This window comes from Diadema antillarum, unplaced genomic scaffold (genome assembly GCF_040938485.1).
Source record: "Diadema antillarum isolate AM-2024a unplaced genomic scaffold, OU_Dant_1.0 seq00000406_RagTag, whole genome shotgun sequence".
Lineage (NCBI taxonomy): Eukaryota > Metazoa > Echinodermata > Echinoidea > Diadematoida > Diadematidae > Diadema > Diadema antillarum.
The window spans coordinates 1,125,160-1,145,894 of record NW_027271394.1 but is presented as its reverse complement, the minus strand read 5'-3'; the positions used below and the strand labels follow the sequence as shown (position 1 = coordinate 1,145,894).

General features: G+C 38.3%; 1 protein-coding gene across 1 annotated transcript in view; it reads right to left on the bottom strand.

Moving 5' to 3' along the window:
• Positions 1-12,089: 12,089 nt before the first annotated feature.
• Positions 12,090-20,735, bottom strand: part of LOC139732225 (nuclear hormone receptor family member nhr-91-like) — a 49,345-nt gene continuing 40,699 nt past the window's right edge. The window contains exons 4-6 of the mRNA XM_071643102.1: positions 18,818-19,138; positions 16,188-16,725; positions 12,090-12,322 (exon numbers count right to left, since the gene is read on the bottom strand). Coding sequence (XP_071499203.1) covers positions 12,090-12,322; positions 16,188-16,725; positions 18,818-19,138 — 1,092 coding nt within the window. The remainder of the gene's footprint in view (positions 12,323-16,187; positions 16,726-18,817; positions 19,139-20,735) is intronic.

The window sequence follows — 20,735 nt, the reverse complement described above, 5'->3', positions numbered from 1 at the left end:
ATATTTTTGATCATGCTGATTATGATGGTGATGAAGTTAACGATTGATTAAAAAAAATGCTAATAATTGTTATACACCTCTATACTGATACACCTGTGCTGATGCCAGAGGAACAGATTTAAAAGACTTTCATTTTAAGCCTTCTCAAAGATAATTTTCTCGCCTGAAATCTCGTGTTGTCGACTGCTCATTGCCAAAGTATGGAAAAGACTTCCTACGGTGACTCGCATGAATACTTGTCTAACGTCATAGTTGGTTGAAAAATGATTCCTTCAAAGTAGAGCATAATCACGCAAATTAAAACGATACGATACACTTTCACAGCAGCCTCACTCAGCGAATAGCCATCATGGCAACACTGTTTTAAAGAAGTATTCTTAAATCTCAATTCTTTTTTACGGAAAACACTTAGTTTTCTTGATCAGTAGTTATAAATATTCAAATCAGCATGTCGATGATGTCGTGCTGTCACAATTTCTTATTCATTTTATATACAGGATCACAAAAATCTCATATTTCGGCTGTATAAAATAACTATTGCCTTAAAAACCACTCAAAAAAAAACCCAAACAAATGTTACCTCTGATATAATTATTTTGATATGGAATATGCTTTTACCTGTATTAGCTAAAAGTAGCCGTTTTTTCCGAAATTCATATAATAACATACATGAAAAATTGTGATAGCATGACATCATCAACTCGCTCATTTGAATATCCACAAGGACTGGTCAAGAGATGTTTAAAAGAATGTGAAATTTCAAAATGTCACATCTGCCTTATTTCTCAATCCAACTGCTGTCATATTTGAAACGTTCTGTAGGATTTTTTCTCTCTTTCCTTTGAAGTTTATTTATTTATTCATTTTCTTTTGGGGGGGCGGGGGGGGGGGGTGTGGATTTCTTCTTCAAAGGAGCTCAAGAATCTGTAGCGTGCCTAACGCTCATTTGAGTTTCGAACGGACACAAGAAATGATCTTACTTTTGTTTCCGCCCATGCAGGTTGCCATTTCATTCTTCGTAATTAGTTTTCATGATCTCATAATATAATTTCTTATTATACATCCAAGCTGGATATGATGTATCATTCAAGTCTGTAATGTTTGACGCGTATTTTTTTTTCATTGAGAAATATCAAAATGATCGAAATTGAAATTGAAAATTTCCGTTATCACAAACGCATAAATTTTTATATCGCATAAAAAATCTCGAGGAGAGAAGCTGAAAATAACAGGAGAACAGTGTCTTAAGTTGTTGCTTGCTATTGGAGTCGCGAATATGACCTTTATGACATGCGGAATTACTCACTTAGAGAAAGCAACAGGTTGAAATGTGGAATTATAATGGTACATGCAACAATCAAGCAACATCGTGGCGAATATGATTGGGTAAGTTCTGTATAGGAAAGTATCGGTACTATCCCTGACCAAAACACACACAGTGCGTGAATGGCGCCTCTTTCTCGAAATATGTTCTTTCATTCTGAATTCCTGGAATTTATCAAGGATTGTATATATTTCTCAGAGAAGATGTCAATTGAATCCTTCATACAAGTACAAGAAATATCACATTTTTCTGTTCAACTCCTTGTAATACAACAAGCGACTTTGAATGCAAGCTTTCCCAAGGTCACATGTCGATGACTGCTATTGCGAAACCCCCAAAGGACGCCACCCTTTGGTGACCTTCTGACATTTACACTCCTGTAATAACTTTCCTGATGTACTTGCCTGATTTTGATCAAGGTTTCGCTGATCAGTTGAGTTGATTTCGCTGGCTACCTTCTGAGCATCTCTATTTTAAACACTTTTTTTGTGTCTTAGAAAATATTCCGTTAGTAATCGGAGTCGTGTGTCCATTGCAAGTAAAGCTTTACAGCAACGTCACGTTGCCACCATCATAACCCTCACGTGGACTTTTTCCTACAGACCCTATAGGGAAGGAAGAAGATTATCGTTTCCAAAGGTGAGGATTAATGTGATAAAGATGAACATCTGAAGGTTTTGATAGTTGTGCAAACAACCACCGTATTAGGCCCTATACGTTTACTGTATCATTTTGACGTTTTTCCCAAACGATAACAGAGGGACACCATCAAGCGAAGAAATGAAGGGAATTTCAAATCATAAGGAATACAAGTTTTTCAAGGAGATAATTCGAGTGAAAATATGTCACATTCCATATTTTGCCCTATTATAGATACAAAGTTTACATGAACAGTAATGAAAACACAAAGGGCTAATATTGGGTAATAATCTACACGTATACCATTCGTGCACGGCATTTCGCAAAGATACAAGCAAGGATCAAATTGCTCCCCGCTTAAATATTGTAAATAGCGAAAACGTGACACATGCTACTTTTCGCCTTAAAATGCAACCTTCAGATGAACAAAAATGGGAAATCGAAGGCCTCATTTCGGAAAGTATCTACAATTGATAGCATTTAGAAATGATAGACTAAGATAATAACTTCTCGCCTTTTGTCGAAATAGAAGAAAGCACTGCAGCTTGCTGTCAAGGTTGGAGAAGAGTGGTTCGTTTCCATACATATACTATATTATGATTACAATCTATCAACATAAATAATGAGTACTTACGATTAAAATTGTACATTTTGATCTCAAGGCGCATCTCAATGTCTTAGTTCTACGAGCTCTTTGAAAGGAATCAGGTTCTATGTCGTTGTTTTGTTGTTCTCTATTGTTAATTGTTGAAGTGCTTTGAGTCTGTATAGAAAAGGCGCCATTTGAATATTGGTTATTGTTGATTATCAGTATTAAGGGGGAGATTAAACTCACAAACTAAAACAGAATACATAAAAAAATGTTCTGCATAGCACAAAACAAATTACAGCTTCTGCACAGCGCGCAAGGATGTTCGTCCGCCATTCTTAAAAAGTGTTGCTTTCATGCTGCATGTCTTCCAAAGTTCATTGCTCCAGTTACCCTCGAAAAAAAAATTAGAATTGCTACTGCCATGTTGAAAATTTTCTTATCACAGAGGAGAGAAAAAACAAACAAACAAAACCCAAGAATAGAATTTCAAAATCGGGCCAATAAATGAATTCGATATTCCGAGATAAGAATTTCAATATCTTACTCCGATGCTCATCGATCCAAAATAAGAAGAGGAAAGCTGACGATTCTAGAGCAGAAAATATCGTTCGCTTTCCCGGATGCAAATTGAATTGCTTAACTTTCGTTAACATGCGTCAAAAGGGAACAACGTATAATCATTTTCGAGTCATAATGATTAACCTTCGCAAGAGCAGTCGTTCTGAATAACAGAGTCTTGTAACAACTAATGCTTGCGACAACAAACACCAAATGAACAGTCTATAAAAACAAAACAGTTCCCAATTCTTTTCTGCTGTTAAAAAAATAACCCAAAAGTCACTCTTTTTTTGTTGTTGTTGCTGAAACGAAGAACCCCGTGGGAGAAGAAAGAGACGGGTTTGATGACTTGATATCAATATTTTTCCAGAAAAGCGTGGGAGGTGACCTGTGTGTTGTATTTTCGATAATTTCGTCTATTCTATTCGAGTGAGTTTGTCTTTTTCCAGCTCTTCTTTTTTAATTCTCTTTCGATTCTTCCAGTTCTCCTTTTCCCATTTTTTTTATATTTTTAATCAAAGATTCATTTTTTTTTGCCCTCAAAAGCGGCGATATTTATTGATGCAAGGCCTACGTAGCGGCTCGCGACACGATGATTTCTTTAATTTCAATTCAGCATGGAGACGCCAACTGACAATACGTACATACTAACATCTTGAAGATGAAAATACTGGTACGGTATACAATCAAGGATAATTATGTCAGAGTTCTTGAAGGCTCATCTACTTGCAAAGTTCAGATGGTTTTCTCAGCTCTTCACTTCTAGGCCTATGTCACAGTGCGCACGAAACTCAGAAGCAGCGGCGGCATTGGTACTTGGACATTATCATTAAAGTAGAGTGTTTTGATAAATGTGCTCAATTTTACATGTTTTAGGTCAATCTGAAAATCCCTTCACAGTGGGTGCCATAGGGTTTTAGATTTCCTTTCTGTTTTTCACAAAGTGTAGGAAAATTTAGTGCACTTGAACAGACCCCTTCATTCAAAGCCACCTTGGACTTGGTTTACCATCGTTTGTTGTAGGATGGGTTTGTTTGCAGTTTTGTTGAGTTATATGTATATAATTATCATATTAGTATGTTCAGCATCTCCCTTCCCCCCCCCCCCCCCAAAAAAAAAATGACTTAGATTAAAACGTCTCATCTGGCGACTGTTTGACGATTCCGTGATGCAAGGTCACAACAAGAGTAAGAGAACGGAGGATGGGCGGTGTCTCGTGAACTTCATTTCGCCTTTCCCCTTGCCAACACCCTCTGCACTTGGGGCAGCCACACGACTTACATCTAAGCCGCATGACTGAAATACTGCCTGCTAACAGAAAGCAATTATCATTTTTTATGTTGGTCTAATTTCTCCGCCGAGGCGCGATGGTATTGACACGCTTCTGGCTCTTCCCGGTAGTCGGGTCCGTTAGTCCGATCAAGCGAAATAACTGTTTGAACATGTCTGACAAACAGCGATGCATTCTGCTATGCGGTCTTGTCATGGTTGTGCCAAACGCTAGCTGTCATTACAGCGGAGTTTGATGCTGTATACCATAGTAATCAGAATCGAATCAAGTGAAGCCTCTGTGGCGCTGGAGAATGCGGCCCCGTCACTCATGGTTCTGTTATAGGGTGGTAACGGGCGTGACGCTCGGCCTAGCCTCCAAGACCTAGACGAGAGGTGGTCTGAACCAATGACAGAAAAAGCTATCAGCAATTTTATTGTGGTCGCGGCGACGAAGCTTTCGATATCGTTTGTAAGCGTTGCGGCTTCTGGCCAAAGCCGATTCGACGAGATTTTATATTTCAGAAAGGCGATGCGAAATGTACATCACATGCATGATCGTGAGTCAACGAGCTGGTTGGACAGCTGAGAAGTTGTTCTTTAATAGTGAACCAAGACCCAAATATAAATGTGGATTGAGTGAAACAGCAATATCAGTAGAATACATCGATAAAAATTTGAGGAAAATCGGACAATAGAATCAAAGCTTACGAATTGTTAAAGTTTCGATGCCGTCATCGCTGGACAAGAAGACTATTATAGATTCATGACGTCATGTATAGACAACAAAATTTAGAACGTAATAAAGTAAATTCAACATTATTATTTCACTTTTCTAGCATAACGGAAGAGCACTTGACTTACTCTTTCAGAAGCAAGCGGAATGACATTACATTCAACATTGCCAATTATGTCAGTAATGGTATATGTAGGCCTACTTTTCAAGGAAAATGAAATTTTGTCTATATTTTCTTTATATTGTTATATAGATATCTTTAGTGCAGACACACAGGCATACATAAACATTTTACTTGAAACTGTATAAAAACAACATTCCTTGTTTGGAAAGTGTACAAGAAACCAATGCCCCTATACAATGTCTGGTCAGGGGAACCCTCTACCAAAGGTTTCGGGGGGGGGGGGGGAGGGGTGGGGGGATAGAGGGAGATGATTGGAGTGACGGTTTTTATGCAAAGAAGGAATTAAGTGACATTCTTATAAACAATCATCATCATCATCAGCAGCATGACTCGAAGTATATATATATATATATATATATATATATATATATATATATATATGTCAATATGAGATATTTGAAATTACATCTGCTGAAAAGCAAAAGAAAATCATTCAAATATGTAATCATTTCAATATCTTCAACAATATTAAGTTATGTAACGAGTGCTGTATCCTTTGAAAGGATTGTTTCTCTCCAAGTGATGATGACCTTTAAAAATTTTGTAAATGGCTTTGGTATCTGTTTTTGCATTCAAATTCTACATATATACTGTATGTAGATATATAAATACATGTATAAGTATATAATACTGTGTATATGGTGTAAATGGTTTTAAGATGTGATGTGTAAACTTGGATATCACACACACACACACACACAAAAATCATATATATCCATCTTCAGTAACATGAGATGTATAAGACTATGTCTACTATCTTCACAAATGTCTTGTTATGTAACGACTGCAGTATCATTTAAAGTTTGTTTTTTCGCCAAGTGATGACCTTTAAAAATGGTGTTAATGTTTTTTGCATTCAAACTCTTCATATATACATACATACATATATATATATATATATATGTGTGTGTGTGTGTGTGTGTGTGTGTATATATATATATATACTGTGTATGTTGTAAATGGTTTTAAGGTGTTAAGTGAAAACTTGGATATCACACACACACACACACACACATACACACACACACACACATAATATACCAGTACTGTATATCCATTTTTATCAATTTGAGATGTTTAAGATTATATCTGCTAAAAAAAATGATTAAAGCAAATGGTAATATTAATGTCTTATGTTATGAATGCAGTATCATTAATTCTCTAAGTGACGACATGTATAAATTTTGAAAATGGTGTTTATGTTTTTGCATTAAAACTTTTTATATATTATATATGTATGTGTATATACATATATTATATATATATATATACAGCACATATATATATATATATATATATATATATATATATATATATATTCAAATATATATAAACTGAATTTGGATCAACATACACAGTGATTGAATCTCAAGATGCATATGGTTTTAACACACAACACAATTTTATTATTTCCTCACACCATTCAATTTACAAACACTTTTAATCATCCATAAATCTGGTTTCCTTTGGTGAAAAGGAAAACACATTATGCATCGAAGTCAAGAATTGTTAGCCATTGCCTAACATAGCAACCATTTCTTTATAATGTGAATCTAACAAACTCTTGAAATATATAACTTTGGAATGACAACATTGATAATTTTGAAGCACAAAATAAAAATACCATGTAAAACAAGCAAAAAGATCTCTACTCCAGCTGAGAAGTTATATCCAGTACAACACAAGACAAAAATTGTTAAATTGAATTGCATGTCGTCCATGCAATCAAAATAAATAATAACTTATCAAAACTAAAAACATCTTACACCTCTGTACATGATAGCTTGTCACAAGCAAATCACAAAGTGAAACTGTATAAATCTGCATAAATAGAATTGCGTGTACTGTGTAGTGAGGAGACAAAAGGAGAGAAGAGAGATGAAGGGAGAGAGAGAGAGAGAGAGAGAGAGAAAGAAAGAGAGAGAGATGATTCTATCGACAATAATGCTTTACAATGAAAGAAAACTGACCTGTACACTTTACAACCAGACACGGTTAGATTGCCTCAACATACATCACAGATCTCATGTCTGTTACATAATCATACTCAAAGGTTATAATGGCATTAATCATCACCTCAACATACCTAGAGGTACAATGAACCAGAAAAAAAAAACAAACATCAACTCTTTAAAAGAGGTTTTCCACTGTCATAAAAATATATTTGATATTTCATCTTCTGCTTGTGCATTTCTTCTGTTGACATGTGTATCATATCATGCATGTTGCCACAAAACTTCCAACGTGAGGTGACCTATACAAAATAGGAGAATGGTGCAACACTCAGTTGGTAACATGAATCAAAAGAGATCCAATCATCTGACGCAAAAGATGTGATAAGCTACAGAAAATACATTAATTAGCACTCCTGAGCACAGGGCATGTGCACTTGTGATCAACATAACTTTCTTTATTAACTGTTTCATGTACAGTACATAAATATTTACACTACGTCTGTGACTCCGAATATTATTCATGCCTAAAATAAATGCAGTAAATCTTGTTATATCTCATAAAATGAGAAGACAATGCAGGTTTTAATGAACTCTGGTGGTTTCTTCGTGGTTGTGAGAAAATACCTCCATAATTCTTGATCCAGAACAGATCATCTAAAAAATGATTTTTGCTCCCTACAAGTATTCGAGGATTACGTCTTAAATGCCTGAAAGTGAATACGCTCATTACGAGGAAATTTGCCAAAGGGAGAATTATGCAAATTGATATGTGTAAGAGCATTGTAATCTAAGCTACACAAGCTCACAACCAAAATGGCTTTACTCTAGAGTGAGAAAATATAAAGGCTGGGATCAGAGACATGCCTCTGGTGTAACGGTGGGCTTAGATGCATACCAGAACACGCTCTGATGTAAACAGGCCTGTTTTTTTTTTCTTCTCTCTCTCTTTTCTTCTTTTTTTTTTAAATCAAGGCAATGTTATGCCACTTTTAATTTACAATGTTCTTCACACATATTTACACATACATACACACACACACACACACACACATACAAACACACACATTCACAACATACACATGGTTATGTCTACAAGCAGAGCTTGGAAAGAGCTGCTATTTAGCACTGCTTTGGCATGGAGAGTTTTCTGCTCATTCTTGTTAAGGCAATTTGATTGTCCCACTGAAACAGCTCAGCAAAGCTTTTTGAAAAATCTTCTTAACCTCTTCCCATGTATCAATGTCATACTGGAGTCAATAGCACACAGGTTGTGCTACTAAGGTGCCAGAGTTTCGCATGTCAAACAAACATTGCTAGGCTGAGTGACCTGTGATTTTGTTTTCTTTCATTTTGGTGGGACATGACACAGTTATCTTTGAAACGATTAAGTAGTCTCATATCATGTGTGCATGCTTGAGAAAGATAGTGCCTAAAACATTGTTTGCAAAACTTGATGCAGATGGTGATACAGAAGAAAACAAAATAAGAGGGAAGCCTAGAGCAGATCTAATCCAAGAAAGTCAGAATATGTAATCACAACATCACATGACCTTTGAACCCTGTAGCATCATTTTCCAACAATGCAACTTAAATATTGTATATCTTCTGGGAATTTTTTTACTAACACACACAGCAAATCTGAACAGTCTTAAGAATCTACATGAAGAATATAACTCCCAAACATCCTTGGGCCAAAAAAAGAAAAAAGACAAAAAGACAAATACATCATCTGTCACATTCATACACAATGGAACAAACAAAATTGCACTCTATCAATCTCTCCATTACAATGCCTATCTAATTCACAGAACAAAACAGAACAAGGAAGAAAATTACTTATTTTCACCCTCACTAATTTGTTGTCATGAAGAGTAGTTACACCCATCATATCTTTGCTTTTTTTTTTCGTTGCACAATATTAATGAACTGTAGGACTGTTTCACATAAGTACTTTCATTTCTTTTTTTAAATTTTCAATCATCAAGATAATACTAATAGAAAAAAGGACTAAAAACCTCTGCTCAGAGTTAAAACTGAAGTGTAAAACACAGATAGTATCCCAACAAGGTTGCTTGTAACATGCTGTGTCGCATTCAAGGAAATGGGTGGGTGTGCTCTTATAAAAGAGCTCTACATTCTGAACTCTTAGAGGGATACGTTCAATAAAAAAAAAATCTAAATTGATCTGAATCTCAATCAAAGCCATAAAAGTATGTTCTTCAAGGATCTCCAGTAGCCTACTAAGCTAACAGAAAATTAGGATGCTAGATTTCTCTATTTAACTTTGATGGAAGTAGTTTTCATATCCTCCGGTGATACCCAAGAATTTCACTCATTGTCCTTTCCAACCCCATCTTGATCATAATTTCTCTTACAAACTTTATGTCTTCACATATCAAATACATGTATCATGATGTTTTACCCAATAAAGTTGAGATGGAAATGGCCAATTTGCATTCATTTATTATCATCATCATCATTATGGAGGGGGGGGGGGGTTCTGTTACGTCAGTTTGTTTTTATATTTGGCTTTCCTCCTGAATCATTACTGTTGAGGACTACGACGGTAAAGGGATTTACAACAGCAACATTTCTTTCTACATCCAGGGGTAATCACTTGCACCCTCGAAAGGACTGACAGTGCCATCCTAACATATCATATCAATTTAACGAAAAAAAAACCCAACATATCATATCCCCTGAACCGGTGACATCTAGCACTAAAAAGACGAAGACATGAATTCTGTTTAACACATCATTCTACCGACCACCAACTAAATGTATGAAGACATGATTTCCGTCCCCCATTTCAGTCAAGTTTGAAGATGGATTGTAGGGTTCCATTTTCCAACTCTGTGTCGGTGACCTCTATCCTTGGTAACTACATAAATGATCACACTGCTTGGAAATAAGCAGATCAATATCAACATTTACTAAAAAAAAAACTTCAAGAGAAGAAAGGAAAGGAAGTAAAAACAAAAAATTCACAAGACTATTTACAAAATATCAGTGCCTTGGACACAACACAACCTCATACAACAAGGTATAGGATTAATTCACAACAATGATTAACACATCTTATTTTGTGCCATAAATAGAACAAAGTGACTTTATTTTCCAATTGGACAAATACACGCATGGAGACCTGCTCCATTTATCTTCCTTCTAAGATTTAAACGACAAAATCTGCACATGTGCACAAATGTAAATGCCAAAAGGTGGACTAGTCCTCAACTTCAATCTTCCCCCTTCCCGGATGATGCCATTGTTTCTGGTCTGCAAGAGTCTGTTCCATTTAATGAGAAACAAAAATCATTTTACAACTGCTTATTTCTGCAACCAAAAAGACTTTAAAACAGTATCGGGGTCTGCCAGTAAGCACTGAAAACTTAACAGTAAAAAAAAAAAGAAGAGAAGAAGAACTGCCCCTGAAATGATCGCCATGACAACAGGGACACAGGAGTGACATATGACGTCTGTCACCATCTCACTGGTCCTACTGACAACTGTTTTCACAACACAAAGTGGTTGAGCACTTCTCTGCTGTTGCTGTTTATGAGTTTGTTACAAAAGATCAATTCAAGGGAAAAATGGCTGAACATAGGGTGAAATACCTTTCGACAAAAAGGGCAAGTATAATTATGCACTGACAATAATGCTGCCTGGTAATTTGCCAAAGTCAAAACCTTCCCTACGAATAAAGCGCGGCACAGAGCCTATTGGGGTGGTTAGAGATTTCAGGGTCTGTGGTTAGCAACAAAAAGTTTGCACTCCATTTTTTTTATTCTTCTTTTGGGTCGGTATGTTTAATCAGAGTTCTAAGAACTTTGGTGAGCATAATAGTAATAAACATGACTCACACATACAATCATCACACTGCACCAAGCATGTCACTATGGGCTGAAATACTTTCTCTGAACCATATCATAAATATATTCTGTTGTTTGACAACAAGTGTGACACATCACTGAATTGCACCATTAAAAAAAAAAAATCTTACTGTAGAGTCTACTGCTCTCATCAACACCCTTCTCAACATCCAATCCTGCATCCAATAGCTGAGTACCATATGAGAATGGGTTTACGGAAAATGTTTCGCAGAAGAGCATTGCACATAACTGACATTATTCTCAAAGATTGTGGCTCTAGTTGATCATCAGCTTTCACAACATCCACTGCTTTGTCAACTTAAACAAGTCAATCTTGGGGTGGGATGTAATTTTAAGCAGATGGACAAAATAATGAAGGGAAAGGATGCCACAGAGCAGGCAAACTGCAACACACAAGACTCTGCAGTCGGATGTTTTTGACTAAGGCATTTATCTACACTGATACCCTGTCTTGCCTGGAAATTTGAGTGGCACTGCAGAAACGCACACGCTTTTCTTTCTGAGGTATCAAATGGATCTACTCTGCCTAGTCAAGGCATATGAAGATATACCAGTACATTCTTTGAGAATCGTCAAAAGAATGTCATTCTTTTTACATCACAAGTGGGACTGACCCCCTTGGCATCTCATATGATAGAAGCATTAACCTTGCATCATGACAGCTTGAAAACCGAGATTGGAATTTGGCCAAATCTTGCCTGGTTTCTGTTTTTGTTTAATGTTTTTATTTGCACTTCTGGCAGGCTAGACCCATGGGATAAATTGCCCCTAAAAGAGTAATGGATACAAAACAAAACACAATGAGAAGTCTTTTCAACCCTTCCGCTTTAAAAACTTATCTTCTTAGAAACATTTTCTATAAATCCATGATGAACGGATCGGATGCTACTCTTCCAGCCAGCTGAGCCGCGCCCATGTGTAACCGGTGGAGGGTGTGTGGTATTAGCACGTCGACGCACCGCCACTGGGGCCGACGCCCGCGATGGCATTCAGTAGGTAGGGCATGTAGAGCAGCTTGCTGTGCAGCAGCAGCTTGCTGCTGGCTCGCAGCTCCGGCAGCTGCGAGACGATGTCGTCGAAGCGGCCTGCCTGGTTGTTGGCCTCCATGAAGTCCCGCAGCGCCAGCAGGTACGGCTCCTGCACCGACTGGATCTGGTCATTGGAGGGCTTGCCACCTGGAATAAGATAAAGGGGTTGGGGTGGGGGTGGGGTGGAGAAAGGAGAAAGAGATAACAGGTGAGAAGAAACTTTGTTACCAGGTTACATACACTGAGCTGGAGATCAAATACATACTTGGATGCCACTCTGCCACTTCAACAATCATTCTTTCTAAGATCAACAAAAATGTCTGAGAGAAAGTGGAGGGGGGGACTTTCATAGGCAGAGAGACAGACAAAGTGACAGAGAGTACTTGAAGAGATAATGGCTAGAAGCAAATTAATAAATTGACAATTCCTACTTTCCATAGAATCATAGTCACAGGTGAAAATTTTGTAATCTTCCCTTCAGCGTATTTTTACACTTGTTTTAACTCAAGGTTCAAGGTAAATGAATCGATTTCACCAGGCTTCTTATGGGAGATTTCAATAAGTAAAAGTGATTTAATTTCTTATACCTCAACAAATTATATTTCTGAAAACAATTGACACTAATATTTCATGCAAACTCATTTAATGTGTTTGTGTATCTTATATTTACAAGACTAATACAACTTGGACAGAAAGAAGGCAGCTTAAGTGCACTGGGGTTGTCAAAGGTAGGTGTAGACTATACATTGAAGAGAAGATATATTCTAGTTTCAGTTCAATGTTACACTTTCAGGGTCAAGTTTGAAACCATTATATCATTGCATGGATTAATGCCTTCGCAACTGTTCTATTCCCGTCCCCAAGTTGGACCCAACTCGAGCCAGAAGGGGCGATTTATGGCCGGATGCTTGACATGGACTGCAATATACCAATAAATATCTGAGGGATGTACAAGGGTAATAGACACACTTGACAGATAATGGCGAAGGAAGGGATATTACGATTTTTATCACAGCCCTGGGTTGTGGGTGATAATGAAGTAATAAAAAGCCACAATGGACCTATTTGGGAGGGCAGTCTGTACACCCAGATATAGCCTCCTTTCAGTCACTATTCAAGCAAACTAAACATCCCTCTCTAAATTTGTGCAGCTATGTCTCAAAACATATTCATGTGACAAATGTTCCATATCAAAATGACAGGTTACTTACAAATGGTCATAAAAAAATGGAACTTATACTGAGAAAATTTTGAAATATGGGTTATTTCCCTTATTGTGATGAGTTGCTGCAAGTTAAAGCGTCTGCTGAGAAGACTAGGAAACCCATGCTACATGCATATCACATCACAGCACAGCATGGAGTGTACATGCATGTACCGTTACGTGCAATAATCTGTCAAACACATGGTGACCACATATTGGTTTCCAAATGATGTGCAAGTTAGCATATCTTGACCTTGAGCATGCTGCTACTTCCTCAATCATACAGTTTCTATGTCAATCTCCCGTCAGGTGAGTTGCTGAAAAAGTGGTGATATCCTACAACCAGATGTATGTCCTTGAACACTTATTAACATCAAAATTAAAATGACATTTACAGATTGTCTGAATACCACATGAACATTTGTCTCTAATCATTTTAAAAGAAACAAGCAAAAGTGAAGATTCTGAACAATTGTCATAAATGAGAGTATTCAGTTTAGTGAAGTCATAGGCCTATGCGATTTGATAACAATAAACTTGTATATGATTCACAAATATTAAAAATAAAGGGCACCTTTTTATTCTCATTTACAATTTAAATGGCATACTGGCAACATGAACGGTGCAGCAAAACATCCCTAAAACCACCACAGCATTTCTAATCTCCTTCAAAGGTCTATGACATTCTGTGCTTCAACCCTACACCCTCATAGTGTAATACATGAAAACAGGGAAGTAATAAGAAATGATTTGCTATGTAAGTGAAATGCTTGCGAGGGTGGATAATCACTTCGCCCTGCGTAATGGACAATGCATGTTGAATGGCATCGTAATTCCAAACTTTCAAGTTGCTGATGACAGTTTCAGTCCATTGACGATAGTCTCGGTTTGATGCTATTCATCGTGAAGATGATTCTAGAGAGCTTGGCAAAACTATACACTCACAGTACCAACTATCTTAATGCCCAGTGCTCACTTAAAACTGTTTCAGAGGTGTAAATTATGCATTGGTCTGGGAAAATAGAATCATATAAATATACACATACAACAGCATATGTCTATTATCAAACAGACATGCATTTTCAATTAAACCTAGATCATGTCTAAAGTACCAATTACATGCAAGCTGAATGATATCAAACATAAGCAGTACAATCTTAAAGGAGCTGCATAATTTCAAGATTAAGGTATTGCCCATTAATCATATTGTTTCTTAGTAAGTTTTGATTGTTGAGGATACTGTTTTTAACCATTTTATTTTCGCAAATTTCGCAAACGCCAAGATTTGCGAAATTGAAATGCTACGAAAGTTCTTGTCTACACTATATGCATTGAATGCCAGTGGCAATTTGCGAAAATTTCATGCCGAAACAAAGGCCGTCGCCTCCACTTCGCGAAAATTTCATGCCGTGAGTATATCATGTTTACAGCAATTCATACAATTCTGCATCAAGGCACCTTACAGAAGATTGTCAGATCCACTATATGAAGTTCTGATAAAATATCTACAAAGCCTGCATCAACTAATACCTATCTACAGTGTATGTCTTTCAGGTCTTTAAAGGCACCCATTTTTTTGCACAAAAGGTGGCAGCACTTTTTAAGAAAAGCTTGTGCAATCTAAACTGCAGTTGTATCTGTTCTACTCAGAGAAAAAAAAATCAATAAAACATTTATCTCGATGTTGGTGTATTTGAGCTGGTATTTGATGAGACCGTAGGAGAAAACTACGGGTAATTATACTTTATTGAGACAGTAACAGCCCATAGCCCATATTCACAGCAATTCAAGTTTAACAAAAGGCTTTTCATATTACACTTAGTGTCAAAGGATATGTTTTGTTAACACTGATACATGAAATGATGAACAGAAGTATGGTTGGAAACTCCCTTTACACATCATGAATGTCAAAGGAACCTTGGGAGCATGACCAATGATATTTTAGGCAGGTCTACAACACTAAGTGCTATGTGAGATTACAGCAGTCTCATTCAAGTTTGGGGATCACACAACCCCTTACCAAAAATGTTAGGGAAATTGGATCTGCTATTTTGAGGATCTGTCAGCTTCAGTATGGTACAAGCATTGAAGTACCCCTCTCAGTTTTCATTTCACACTCATAATAATCTCAATTTGGGCTGATATTGGGAGACACCGGCCATCGCCATGCACCAGGTGATACGGTCCATGGATATTGGCAAGGCATGCTGGGGCTTCTACCTGTAAGCACCACCAGGCTCTTATCCTCATATTTGATCCTAAATATAGATACGTAGCCAAGATGGATTCCCAGCCTGAGCAGACGAGAATGGCACTGGGTCAAGAACCTCTCCAGGAAATATTTGTCTACCTTGATCCAGTGACTGACTGACCTTCAGGAGCGTATAGGAACACTCCGGGGAGGGAAGGGAAATCATTTCAGCGTGTTTTGTTTGGGCGCATAAACTGAGCAGGATGCGGAAGCCGGCGAGTCGAAAAACGAGCCCAGAATAGACTGACACGCACTTTGGAATTACACAGCAGGCAGAGTGACCTCTTCAAAGGTGAAGCTTTCTAAGAAATTTTGTTTGGGGACTTTAAAAAAAATAGTTCCTGGGAACATGGGAGAGTGACAGGAAGTGTCTTGTTTGGCTTCAGAACAGACTGACCAGCATTGTTTCAGGTAATCACCTCTTTTTGCTGTATGAATAAATGTAGACTAACTTCACACATGTGTGCATGCACACACATAGCTCAGTATAGACAACAGGCTTCTTTACGTGCGACGATGAATCTTATCGCCAACCAGGTGAGCCTGGGCACACTTACCTTGGTCTAACAACAAGATGACCTTGAGGAGCAGGTACTCATTCCTCGTGATGCCCAGGGTCCTGAAGGAGGCTGCCAGCTTGGTGACCTTCTCCACGACCTCCCCCATCTCCTCCCGGAACACGTCCATGTCCAGCCGGAGGTCCAGCGTCTTGTTCATGCACTCCTGTAGGAGCAGCAGGTTTTTGTGCGTGCACTGCTCGAAGCTCAGCCCAACGTCCAGCCCGCCTCCGCCGCTGGACTTGCCGTTGATGCCGCCCGAGGAGCCGCTCCCGCTGGTCTGGGGCTGCTTGAAGTGCATGGCCCGGCTGATGGTGCAGAGCAGCATGAGCTCCAGCCACTTGGTCTTCAGGAGATAGGTGTGCTCCACCGCCGAGAGCTGCGTGAAGAACGGCAGGTGCCGCACCCACTGCACCAGGTGGAACACCAGCTCCTCCCCCAGACGGCACTGGAGCCGCAGAAAGTCATCCAGCTCCATGGTGGCTGGGAGGTCGCTGTACTTGTGCTCTTTCAGATTGACACCTTCTTTCTCTGCCACCTGTGATGTGGAGAAATTTAGGATGCAAGCTAAACCCCTCCTTACAATGTGTTAAAATAAGTTTTTGAAAAAAAAAATGCAGAAGAAATTAGGATAAGGGGACATTTTAATTCAGAGTGGGATGCCACATATCATGAAGAATCAGTTCATCGAGATGAATAGAGTCTTGAAACCATACAAGGGACATGACAAACACCCTTAGGTCTTTAGTTTCTGCAGATATTCAGACTTCTTTACATGAACACTTTTCAGAAGAGTCCATCAAAATGAATACAGAATTTCAACAGCAAAAGAGATATCCATGTCATTCTTCAACAAATATTGAAGCTATACCTCTGTACTGGCCAATTCATTCATCGCATTTTCAGATTTTTCAGTCATGTTGTGAGGTTCCATCTGAGCAACAGAAACATTCATAACAGTCAAAAGTTCTCTGGCACGTTGTAAATGATACAGAAAAGTTCTTTGAACTCTCCTTTGATTGACACCATTCTCTCAAGAGTTGAGGACTGATGACGCCAGTGCTTAAAGTGTGTTCACATGCCAAAGTCAATAAAATGTCAGGGGCAGGGACGTCGTCGCCTATATCACGAAAAGACTGGTGGTAACAAACTTTTTGGAGATCTTCAAATTGTTAGCTTATCACATCCATAGCTTGCTGTGTAAACAGACATTTTTGAAGTGCCAAGATAGCACAATTTACCTGCCGTATGATTAATTATATTGTCTGGCCTGTTATATCAAAACAAACATTCATTTCCTTCTGCGATGTAATGCTGCATGAAAACCTTAAAGGGGTTATACAGTTATGGTTGAGACCTAATTTCAAGTTTCTAACATTTTTGGTGAGATAATGAGAAACCTCTTATAAAATGTGAAAGAGCATGTAGTTCTATGAGGAATTCAACGTTTATTTGATGAAAATTGGTTTTGAAATGGCTGAGATATCAAAAAGAGCGATTCTAATAAAGTGTGGGACCCACACTTTAATACGATCGCTTTATTTTACTTTGTTTTTGGATGTTTCAGTCATTCCAAACCCGATTTTCGTCAAATAAACTTTGAATTCCTCTTAATATGGCATGTTCTGTACTATATCATAAGTGTTTTCTTGGTATCTCGCAAAAAGTTCAAAACCCAATTCTCATCTCTACCAAAACTGTACTATCCCTTTAAAGTGAATAATGACAATTATGTCTTCTAAATTCTTGCAATATAAACCCTTTTTTAAAAACTATATTGAAATACTTGTCACAAGATGGAAGAATTAGTATCAAAGGTCAACGTGATCCACACATCCAATCTATATTTCACCACCTGTAGAAGTCTAGCCACTGGCCACTGTATTTGTCTTTCTATATATAAATATATTTCACACAATATTTACACCATTCATCTTATCAATGATCAAAATTGCATATCTTCAACCAAGCTACTGTAACATATTAAAGCAATGAGCAGAAGGACTCAGTCAACATTTTTTGTGGACTATTGTCTAATTTAAGAGAGATCTATTTTATGCTGGGATGTTTGCCTGTAATATGGTTTAATATCATACAGACTGATGGCAACCCGTTTTCCTAGCCAACTGCAATCTCTTTGAGTATACAGATGTAGCAAGGTAAAGACCACACCCAAGCTCTCCTTGCCACGATCCCAAAGGTTCTTTATTGATAGCTCTAGCTGTCAACTTAGCCACAGTCGGACTGGATTGGCACTGGATTGGGAGTAAACCTCCTACTGATAATGATTATAGTCTTGTTTACCAGGTACCAAGGGTACCCACTTCAGTGCAAACAGGTGTTCCCCTGCATGACCTTGCCATTTACATTGCTCCAGCATTAATAGGCACCATTTATACACCTGGGTTGAAGTGGGACATTAATAGTCGACAAAACATCTTGTCCAAGGACAAATGCCCCAGTCAGGATTCCAATCCAGGATCTCTTGTTTTATGGTATGGGGCCTCATTGTATATACAGTAGTGCTTTTGTTGAAGTTGTGGCTCTATGGGGGGGGGGGGGGGGGGGACCTCCACCCTTCCATGACCACACCCTGGTATAGCAGCAGTGCATATGTTTCCCCCACTCACCTTCAGTACAGCTGATTCGGTCTGCTGAAGTACCTCAATCAACTGGGCAGTCTGAGGTTTGAGGGTGCGCACCTCTCCGCCGCTCTTCCCTGCCCCACCCACTCCGCCACCACCACCACCTCCGGAGACTCCGCTCACTCCAGCCGGACCCCCTGCTCCGCCCCCTCTCGCACCCTTGGCCTCCTTCTCGGCCTTCATCGCCTCCCGTGCAGCCTTGAGTGCCTGCTTCTCAGCCCTGGTCTTGCGGTTGAGCTGGGCCTTCTGCTGCGCCATGAGCTGGAACTTCTTGCGGAGCTTGTCGTAGTTCTTTGGTTTGCACTGCTTCAGAAAGAGCGTTCGCCACGGATGGTAACAAGACAAGATATTTGAGTCATTCCTCTACATTACTGAATAGCAGACAGTAAACAGACCTTTCTACTGGCATCATTGCAAATGAATCAAATAAAAAATAGCATTAAACTAAAAGCCCTGATATGTTTCAACATAACCTTACTGAATAGAGTAAAACTGAACAAACAGAATAGTTACGTTCAGACGACAAGCCCTAACACCTTGAGGTTAAAGGACAAGTTCACCCTCATAGACATGTGTATTGAGTGAATGCAGCAATATTAGTAGAACACATCATTGAGAGTTTGAGGAAAATCGGACAATCTGTTCAAAAGTTATGAATTTTTGAAGTTTCTGCTCACTCAAGGCTGGATGAGAAGACTACTATAGCTTGTGATGTCATATGAGTACAACGATATAAAGAAAGAATAAAGAAAATTCAACATATTTTCACTTTTCTCGCATAACAAAAGAACACTTGACTTCTCTCTTTCAGAAGGCAGGGGGAATAATATTACCCTTAATATATGTCAGTAACAAGTCGAAGCAATGTGCACTTTATTCAAAAAGTAAAGTTTTGTGAAATTCTCTTTTTATTTTCTTTATATGGTTGTACGCATATGACATAATACACTGTAGTAGTCTTCTCATCCAGCAGTGACTACGCAGATACTTTAAAAATTCATAACTTTTGAACGGATTGTCCGATTTTCCCCAAACTTTCACTGATGTGTTCTACTAATATTGCTGCATTCACTTAATCCACATATATATGAAGGTGGACTTGTCCTTTAAGCTCTTGCCCCTTAACTTCGACGTGCGTCCACACAACGAAGCTTAACCTCGAGGTTAGGAAACCTCGAGGTTAAGCTCCTGCCCCTTTAAGTTGGTTGTTTTTTTGGTCCAAACGGTGCTAAACTACGAGTGGGGACCTCCGCGGCTCGTGGTTAGAGAGCTAACCCTGAGATATCTCGTGGCTCTTGTGAGCTAACCTGGAGGTTAGCTAACTACGAGTGCGTCTACACGGTCCCTAACTAAGAGCTTAACCTCGAGGTTTCCTAACCTCCAGGTTAAGGCTTGTGGTCTGAACGTATCTTATGTTAAAATTTCATTCATATTAGACAATGGATAAGAAAGATAAATCGTATGGAATTTGGCATTTTTCCAAAAAGATATCAAGATTGATTGCAACCACATGATACAAACTATATGAAGTGGTGGTCTTGTCATCATACAACTCTGCTATCTATTTACACAAAAATAATACCACGATATCATGTTTTTCTTTATCAATAATATGGCAACAAAAAGCCCTTCAACTTCAAAATCGTAATTGCTCAGTAACTGCGACTGTCTAAACATTTGATATGACAAATAAAAATCATTCTCTCGTAAGTAGCTATTTGTGTGGTGATAAAAAGGAGATGTGCACAGAAAATCACACCAGCCCCTCATCCACTTGGCATATGGACTCTGAAAAATATTTCTTTTCATGAAAACATGTAACCATTTAGAATTTCACCACTTTATATCATACACAATGTTGATTAAACTTCTACCATGCTGTCCCTTTTCATAGCAGATGCCA